The sequence below is a fragment of the Hippopotamus amphibius genome, chromosome 9 (genome assembly GCF_030028045.1).
Source record: "Hippopotamus amphibius kiboko isolate mHipAmp2 chromosome 9, mHipAmp2.hap2, whole genome shotgun sequence".
NCBI classification, from domain to species: Eukaryota; Metazoa; Chordata; class Mammalia; order Artiodactyla; family Hippopotamidae; genus Hippopotamus; species Hippopotamus amphibius.
Genome location: NC_080194.1, coordinates 85335007 through 85344881, shown reverse-complemented (window position 1 = coordinate 85344881; position 9875 = coordinate 85335007). Strand labels below are relative to the sequence as shown.

At 36.9% G+C, this 9875-nt stretch overlaps 1 protein-coding gene across 1 annotated transcript; it reads right to left on the bottom strand.

Annotated features, from left to right (window-relative positions):
* Positions 1 to 393: 393 nt before the first annotated feature.
* Positions 394 to 1347, bottom strand: LOC130829013 (olfactory receptor 958-like). Its single transcript, XM_057695106.1, has one exon. It carries the CDS (start codon positions 1324 to 1326, stop codon positions 394 to 396), a length of 933 nt encoding a protein of 310 aa, XP_057551089.1. The 5' UTR covers positions 1327 to 1347.
* Between the last annotated feature and the right edge of the window lie 8528 nt (positions 1348 to 9875).

Here is a 9875-nt window from a genome sequence, read left to right as displayed (position 1 = left end):
CCAGAGAGAAACTGTAAGAGAATAGAGTAAGGCATATATTTTGGAAAAATGGAAGGGAGGAAGGAAGGAAGGCAGGAAGGAAGACAGTCCATGGTCTCCAGAAACTTGCACCTTAATGATAATTGATCAAAACAGAGTTCCAGCCAGTACAGACTGTGTAAAGCAGAAAAGATACACTGTTTTGGCAAATTAAAACAGAGGAAAGACTGGGTTAATCTGACCAGCTTCCTTGAAGAAGCAAATCAGTGGCTCAGTCCACCCATCCCCCTACCACGCGACTGTGCTCCTCATAGCATCTTCACCCAGCTCGCTATTTGGCAACAATCCTGTTGCGGAAGCAGTGGATCTGAAGCAACTCCCCAAAGAATTTCAGAGAGGAATTGCCCCTGTACCTCATGCCCCAGGAATGTGGACCACTTGAGTTAATACTTTCCTCAGAGCCAATTTCACATCCTTGTTTCTCAAGGTGTAAATCAAAGGATTAAGGGAAGAGGTAACAATATTATTTAACACTTGAATAACAGAGTCTAGCCAAGGGCTGGAAGCAGGCCAGAGATAGATAAGCATCACAGGCCCATAGAACAAGAGGATTGAAATCAGGTGGGCACTGCAGGTTGAAAATGCCTGGCGCCTGCCTTCGCAGGAGTTGATTTTCAGTATGGAAAGGATGATATGGCCATAGGAAGTAAGGATAAGAAAAAAGCATGTAAGAGTCACAACATCCACATTAGTGAAACTCACTGTCTGAGCTAGAGAGGTGTCTGCACAGGCCAGGGGCAGCACCACCGGGATATCGCAGAAGAAATTGTCCACCTCATTGGGGCCACAGTAGGGTAACCTAAAGACAAGAAATGTGAGGATACTTCCATGCAGGCAGCCACCCAGCCAAGTGCCCACTATCAAGCGGGTACACACCTTGTGGTTCATGATAACCATGTACTGCAAAGGGTGACAAATAGCAACAAAGCGGTCATAGACCATCACGGTGTAGAGGAAACACTCAGTACCACCCAGGAAGTGGTAAAAGAACACCTGGGAGGCACAGCCCTGGTAAGAGATGGTCCGGCTTTGCCCCATTAAGTAGAGCATCATCTTGGGGGAACTCACTGAAGGGAAAAATATGTCAAACACTGACAGGTTCCCCAGGAAGGAATACATGGGGGTCTGGAGGTTGGAAGAAACCAGAATGGTGAGGAAGATGAGCAGGTTTCCCAGCAAGGTGAAGAGATAGAAGGCCAAAAACAGGACAAACAGCATGTTCTCCAGCCCTCCAGTGTTAGGAATTCCCAACAGGGTGAACCCCTCCATGGAAGTGTAGTTCTGCATGTCTATGCTCCAAGCAGTCCTGGAAAAGCGAAACAATCATGATATAAGACCACAAATAACTGAGAATATGTCTTCCTAATAGGGTTATTTTTAAAGCAGTGACTGTGAGCAAAAGAAGGCCAAAACAGGAAAAGGAGACCAATAATAAATCCGGACCTACAGTTAAGTAATGTGTCACATTCGGCGTCAGTTTTTTCTTATGTTAAATTATGTAGCAGAATAATTTATCCTCATAGTTGGCAAACCTCTTGCTGTAATCAACCCTTATTATAGGCTTTATGTAGTTTCTCCCTGTCTGGTTTATTACTACACAAACTGGCATATTTCAGAACCGCCTACTCCTTGGAAAAATTGTCATCAGGTGGCAACCTCGTTTTATTATCAGCTAAGGCATAATTAGTTGGTAAATAAATAGGCCAACTACCCAAATATATGCATATAAAAACGTGAACCTAAACAGAAATGATATTCACTTACATATTTATTTTTACTTTCAACAATACTTTTTCCATTCTTTAGTGTTTATATTCAAGAAAAAAAGTATACAATGCATATTTATAACCTGCTCACACACACAGGAATTAGACTGAGTCTTGAAGAAAGCATTGTGTAGGTAATAGAAATAACTACTGCATCCCACCAGAAATGTCTCTCTCCTCAGCTAGACTTGATTTCTATACCACAGATCTCATAAATATAAATTTGAATAACATTATTATTATTTAAATTTATTAATGTCAGTCGGTCATACATAAGCCCAAAAAATCCACAATTGTATTTTCCAAAAGCCCGGTATTTTCTTTTATTCCTTTGAATCCAATTTTATGTTGCCCTCTGTATGTTGTCACTGGATATAACTGATTTTTCTCTGCCTGTGATCAATATTTGTTCATAGGAAATAATCTGATAAACCTAGTTATACTAATTTATAAATTGCCAATCTCTTACCATTTCCTACATTGTTTCCATTTTTACAAGAATGAAGGCTTATAGCCATGGAAGCAAAAAAAAAAAAAATCTCAATTAGTAGAACTTATGACAAGAATGAAGAAAACAGGAGCTCCTCAGAATATTCTTGAAATAAGTCCACATACCAGGGCCCTGTGTACAGCTTGTCATGCACAAGATGTTTGAACAGATTGTGATTCTGACAAAAATACAAACAGGAAAACAGAAAGACTCCTGTCCATCCCAAGATGTAATTTAAACATTGAGTTTAAGCCATGGCGATCAATATGATCTCACAAATATTCATTTTCTATCTACCTGCTAGAAATACAAAAATGAATAAAATAAAGTATTATCTCTTAAGGAACTTTAGTATAAAACTGGTTTCTAACCCTGGCCCTGACTCTACCATTTGCTACCTCTGGGGCCATGAGAAATTGAAAGTTTCTGAGCCTCAATTTCTACAAAAGAATAGTGGATAATAATATTTTCTGCCTCATAAAGTCTTTGTGATGGTTGAATGAAATAATGAAAATGAAATTCTTTTCTCAGTGCTTGGCACTTACTAGTAAATGTTCACTATTAGTTTAACGACTAACCTCATGCATATAAGACAATGATAATATAGTTCCGACAAAAGCACTGCTGGTGTGATGAAGATATAATTAGAATTGGACTTGAAAAGAGATCTGTGAGATTTGTAAAAAGCAGAGAAAACATATTCAACTGATCTTTGACAAAAGAGCAAAGGCAATGTAATGGAGAAAAGACAGTCTTTTCAACAAATGATGTTGGAACAACAGGCCATCACATGCAAACAAATATATCTAGACATAGACCTTAGATCCTTCACAAAAATTAACTCAAGATGAATCACAGAACTAAATGTGAAGTGTAAAACTATCCAATTCTTAGATGATAACATTTAGAAAATCCAAATGATCTTGGATATGGCAATGACTTTTTAGATATAACACCAAAGACACAACTCATGAAAGTAATAATTGATAAGCTGAACTTCATTAAAAATTTTTTAAAAATCTTCTGCTTTGCAAAGGACACAGAATGAGAATAAGATAAGCTACAGAATGGGAGAAAATATTTTGTAAAAGGCACATCTGATAAAGGACCAAAATATGCAAAGAACACATAAAACTGAGTAATAAAAAAACCAAAAACCCAATTAAAAATTAGGCCAAATACCTTAACAGATACCTCACCAAAGAGGATACACAGGTGGCAAGCAAGGATATAAAAAGATGTTCCACATTATGTCATCAGGGAAATGCAAATTAAAACAAATAGATACCACTACAAACATATAAGAATGGCCAAAATCTAAAACACTGACAACACCAAATACTAGTGAGGGTGTGAAGTAACGGGAATTCTCATTCATTTCTGGTAGACATGCAAAACAACAGTCACTTTTTTAAGACAGTTTGGCAGTTTCTTACAAAACTAAATATATTCTTACCATATGATCCAGCAGTCATGCTCCTTGATATTTACACAAAGGAGTTAAAAACTTATGTCCTCACAAAATTCTGCACATGGATGTTTATAGCATCTTTATTCATAATTGTCAACACTTGGAAACAACCAAGATGTCCTTCAGTAGGTGAATGGATAAATAAATTATGGTACATCCAGACAATGGAACATTATTAAGCGCCAAAAGGAATGAGCCTTGAAGCCATGCAAAGACATGGATGAATCATAAGTGCATATTACTAAGTGAAAGAAGCCTATCTGAAAGGGCTACAAGCTATATGATTCCAACTATATGACATTATGGAGACAGTAAAAAGATCAGTGGTTGCCAGGACTTGGGGGCAGGGGATGGAAAGGTGTAGCATAGAGGAACTTTAGGTCAGTTAAAATACACTGTATAATACAATAATGGTAGATAGATGCCATTACATATTTGTTCAAACCCATAGAATGCACAAAACAAAGTGGACCCTAAAGTAAACTATGGACTTCAGGCAATTATGATGTATCAAGGTAGATTCATCATTTGTAATAAATGTACCACCTTGGTGAGAATTTTTCATAATGGGGCAGGCTGTGCATGTGAACAGGCTGGGGGGTACATGGGAAATCTGTACTGTGGACCAAAATCTCATCTAAAAATATAAAGCCTTAAAAAAAAAAAGCAAAGAAAGACACACAGATCAGAAAAATGTTATTTTCATCAGACCCTCAACAGAGGATTACATAACTATCTGGCAGAATTAAAAGATGTCTTTGTAGGCTAGAAGGACATAAATTCTCCCTTTAATCTAAACCTTTATGTTTCTAGCTCAGTAACCAAATTCACAACGGTATTTGGTCCAAACATGCCCTCAGCACAAGGGTAAATTTCATTAATTACCTTAGATTCACTTCTGTAATTCTTCTCACACCTCCTCCACAGTTAGCACTCAATGCCTTATCTCCATCCAAACCTATTCTCAGGAAAGAACCTGACATCAGTCCAGGAAAAAAATTCTAAGAACAGATATTGCATAATCATAAAGTCATTTAGAAAAATACTGAATTTCCACCACAGAAGATTTTCAAGCAGCAAATCTCACCTCTTAGGGAAACAGAAGAAGAAATTATTCTTCTGTAAAGGAGAGTAAACTAGATGTTTTTTCCAACTGAATTCTAAAATTTTATATTATTAGATTTTTATAAATTTTGCGAGTTTCATCATCACCACATTCATGGATATTTGCATTTTAACCTTTAGACTTTAATGACAGGATGGAAGTATGTATGCCTGTTAAAAGAAGTTCTCATACTGATAAGAAGAGTCGACTGACATGGATTAGAAGAGAAGATGTTAAGAGTGGGGATAATTTTTAATTTTTATATTAACTGCAGAAGGGAATTCATAAACAAAGAACCTATCCCCTTCAACATCACCCAACTTCCCCTACAAACTGTTCTCATACCACATGAGCATACTTACCTCTGAGACTTCTCCCTTCCTTTCTTCTCAGTGCTGACTTACTAATGGATTGCTGAACTCAGCAACATCTAAGAATTTTCGTAATTTCCATGATTCTCCTTCTTTAGCTGGTTAAGCAGAAAAAATGACCAGGACAAATAGAGAGTAGGGATAGGACAGAGAGAGAGATAAGGAAGAAGAAGAGTGTAAGCAGAACAAGACTTAAATCGAAGCAGGTAAAGTCTTAGACACAAACCAGCTAATGGAGAGGACATCTGACTTGGGCAGAGAGATTTTAGGCAAGAGGAATATTTTTCCAAAACCAAAACTCCATTTTGGCGTAAGAGGTCACAGCATAGAGCCAAGGTTCTGCACCTTCTGCTCTTGAATCCAAGACACAGATTCCACACTCAGCCCTGTTATGTAGTCTGGTCCTGAAATTCTGGATTTATGGGATTTTCAAACTGGAAAGTTTCTTCTGAGACCATATCCCCAGTGGCCCTATCCTCAGACTTAAGAAGCATAAATGAGCAAAGGGATTGATTAGAGGGCTTCCTGTCTTTCCTCAAACCCCTTTCCCATTACACATCTCACTGTTTCATAATGCATTAGATACTCATTGTAAAAGTAGCATCACAGCTTTATAAACTATTTGGTAAATCTTCAAAACGGTGAGAAAAAATACCATAGTTCCTCTTACCAAATTTAACATTTTAATATGTTCTTTACAATCACTGTAATATATGGTTATAGTATATTAGTTATAGTATATAGTATATATTTTAACTGGATAAAATCATACTCTATATGTAGTTTTGCATATTTTGTTTTTAATTTTAACTTTTTGACTGATAATTTTTCTTATATTTCTCAAAATAAACAAACATAAGTAGGTAGGTAGGTAGATAGATGCACACATGTAATGCAGTATGACAGACCTCTTCCCAATAAATCCCAATAAAGCAATCCCAGTAAAGAAAAGTAATAGGATTACAGCAACACGTGAGGTAGGTGATGGTGAATGTACAGTCCTGCTAAACTGCTGGCGTGTGGTTTTTCTCTAGGAAAGGAGCACAGCACACTTGACAACCTTGAGAAAAGAGAGGAAAAGAATTGTGAGATAAAGCTTGAGAGTCCAAAAAGGAAACAATTACCCAGGGCCTGACTGGTCACTTTCAATATTTTGATCTCTATATTAGGAGGTTTAAAAAACTTTAAGAGGGCTTTCAGTAGCATTGTACTTGAGTGTTTATGGGAGAGAGGGCATATAAAGAGATAATTCTAGCTACCATGGGAGAGTGGCTGGAGGGAGCTAGAATACATTGAGGGAGACAAATAAGGAAGATCATTGGATTATAAGACTTTGAGAAACTTGATCGGGAAAAAGGAGAAAAGGTAATCACTAGGTCAGAGAAGTGCTACTCAGAATGTATGTGGATCAATGCCTTGCTTTAGCCTAATCCGATGACATCAGAACAGAACTTAATTTTCTGCTTTTTAAGTTTCTGTACCTGAACGTACCCTGAGAACCAGACTTGGATTCTAGTAATCAGGTAAAGCCCCCACACAGGTACCACCTGAGAACGCCCCAAAGATTAGAACCAACAAAGGATAGTAGCAAAATGAGAGTAAGAATAATAGAACCCAACTAATTGGGATTAGAACGTGTTTTTACAAATTAGTATAGGCATAATTTATAAACAACATAATACATACTACACCATGGTTTTAGAAATGACTGTCCCATTTTTCTCCTAAGTAATTGCTCTAGATTTTTTCCTCAAAACTTTCTGTTCAGATAATCAGCCTCAATGATCCCATACTTATATGTCTCTTTATTTTAAAAAAAGATTTTTTAAAAAAAGTATTATAATCACATTGCAAAATTATGAAGTCTCTTTCAAGCTTCCACTTATTCACAGATATATTTATATGGAGATTTAAAAATAAGATGTAAGTATTCATAATTTTTTATTGTTTCCACCTGCTGTGAGAATTCTGCCTTTGACTGTCATATTCCCTAGGCCTTTATTCTATAAAATCAGCATATTGGATAAGGCAAGAACTTGAGAATTTAGAAAGGAAGGAAAGATAAATGCAAAATAGAAAAGGCTGAGAGTGATTTGTGGAAAATGAAAAGAAAATAGTCACAGTTGGCTAAAAGAAGAATTTTTTTGGAGGGCTTGAATACAGGGATAAGAAATAGTGTGGAACTACTCTCATACATCAGAGGTACTAAAAGGAAAACAAGCTGGGGTAAGTTTTTGGGGGACGTGTGTAAAATGTCAAATATTTATTTTCAAAGTTTTGACTGTGAAGATCTGAGATAGAATCCTAATTCTGTTCACAAATTGTGTGATTTAGGGAAATTTACCTAATATCCCTAAATCTTCTTTCACCTTCTTGATCTCAGCATTCTTTTGTAGATAAATTAGATTGCTTTACATATATTATCCAATGTTTGTTTGTGTGTTTGGTAAGGAGTAAGGACTTGATGCATGGTAACTCTAGGCAGATCCTCTGAAGCTACGTTAGGCTACTTTTCTCAAACTTCTCTGCCCACACCAAACTGAAGTATTTAACAATTAAACAGTGATTTGAGAAGGTTCAATGGTAGTTAGAGTGATAAGGAAAAGGGGAGAAATAGCAAACTCAAAAATCACAGGATATGTGAAAGCTAAATAAACAGCCTAATTTTTAAATTGTGCTAAAAGACATAATGCATAGAATTGACAAGAACAGGGAAGCAGATACAGAGAATGGACTGGAGAACTCGAGGTATGGGAGGGGGCCGGGGGTGAAGGGGAAACTGAGAAGAAGCGAGAGAGTAGCACAGACATATATATAATACCAACTGTAAAATAGTCAGTGGGAAGTTGTTGTATAACAAAGGGAGTCCAACTCGAGGATGGAAGATGCCTTAGAGGACTGGGGCAGGGAGGGTGGGGGGGACTCGAGGGGGGGGCGTCAAGGAAGGGAGGGAATATGGGGATATGTGTATAAAAACAGTTGATTGAACCTGGTGTACCCCCAAAAAAATAAAATAAAATAATAAAAAAAAATGTCAATTGTTTTCAGTGTACAGATTAGTTGTGCTAAGTATATTCACACTGTTGTGCAAGCAAACTTCAGCGCTCTTTCATCTTGCAAAGGAAACTCTATATCCATTCAACAGCTACCTATTCCATTCCCCCAGCTCCTAGCAACTTCCATTCTACCTTTCTCTATATTTGGACAGCTCTAAAAACCTCATATAGCTTGAATCATGCAGTATTTGTCTTTTCTTGTGACTGCTTATTTCACTTAATCTCCTCAAGGTTCATCCATCTAGAACCTTGTGTCAACTTCCTTCCTCTGTAAGATGAGGGTGCTATTGCATGTACATACACACCACATTTTCATTGTCCCTCATCATTAGTGGATACTTGAATAGCTTCCACCTCCCGCCTATTGTGAATAATGCTGCTATGATGAGCATGCTATAAACATCTCTTCAAGACCCTTTGGGATATAATTCAGACACAGACTTGCTGAATCATAGGGTAATTTTACTTTTTAATTTTTTGAAGAAGCACTATACTGTTTTCCATAGTGGCTACACCATCTTACATTTCCATCCACAGTGCACAATGGTTCCCATTTCTCCACATTTCTATTCTTTTTTCTTTTTTTTTTAGTAAAAGCCATTCTAATGGGTGTGAGATAATATCTCATTGTGAACTTGATTTGAATTTCCCTAATGTACTATAGTAATATTGAACATCTTTTCATATGCTTGTTGGCCATTTGTGTGGCACTGAGATACTTATTTCTATATCTCAGTGCCACCATGTAAGAGGGGTACAATGGGTTGTGGCACAGAATTAGTGGAGATAATAATAAAGTCAATATATAAACACGACCCATGTCCATGCATATTTTACCAGGTATTTATTGAACTCTTTTTCTGTATCACGAGCTCTGGAGAGAGGTAAAAAGGATGAGTAAATCGCCAAGCAGGTCCTTTAGGGCAGTCATGGGGTAGAGGGATTAAGAGTAAAAGCTATGGAATTAACAACATCTGAGTGTGAGGTCTGTTTTGCCACTTAATGGGCAAACTTGGTTCCATTATTTGAAGCATCTAATCCTCAAAGTTCTTTTTTATGAAATTGAAACTCCTTCATGGGAGTGTTATGAAGATTACCTAAGACGATATCTGTGGAATATTCATCACAGATCAAGCTCTAGCAATTGTAATTATTACTGTTCTTAGCAAGATGGAGGGACTGAAATGTTCATAGGCAGAAGAGAGAAACAAATACATTCGAAGTGAAGTGAGAAACATTAATTTGGCACAGAGATGACTATTGAAGGATTGCCACGGATACTCCCTATCCTCAATCAGGTAAAACTGGCTGTCTGTTATAAGAAATCTGTCTGAAGTTTCTTGCAATGTCCATCAGATTCCTTTCCCAGGATTAAGGCACCAAGAATAGTACTAATTATGAGTTACTTATGGGGCCTCAGGGTTTATAGATTCAAACAAAAATAGAAAATCTTATTAGGCAAACAATGTTTTAGAGAAAGCATTTTCTATTGTTATTATTTGATTATTTAAGAAGAGGAAGTACATCGGTGATACTAAGAGATAAAACATTTAAAAATCCATTATAAAGTCCATAAT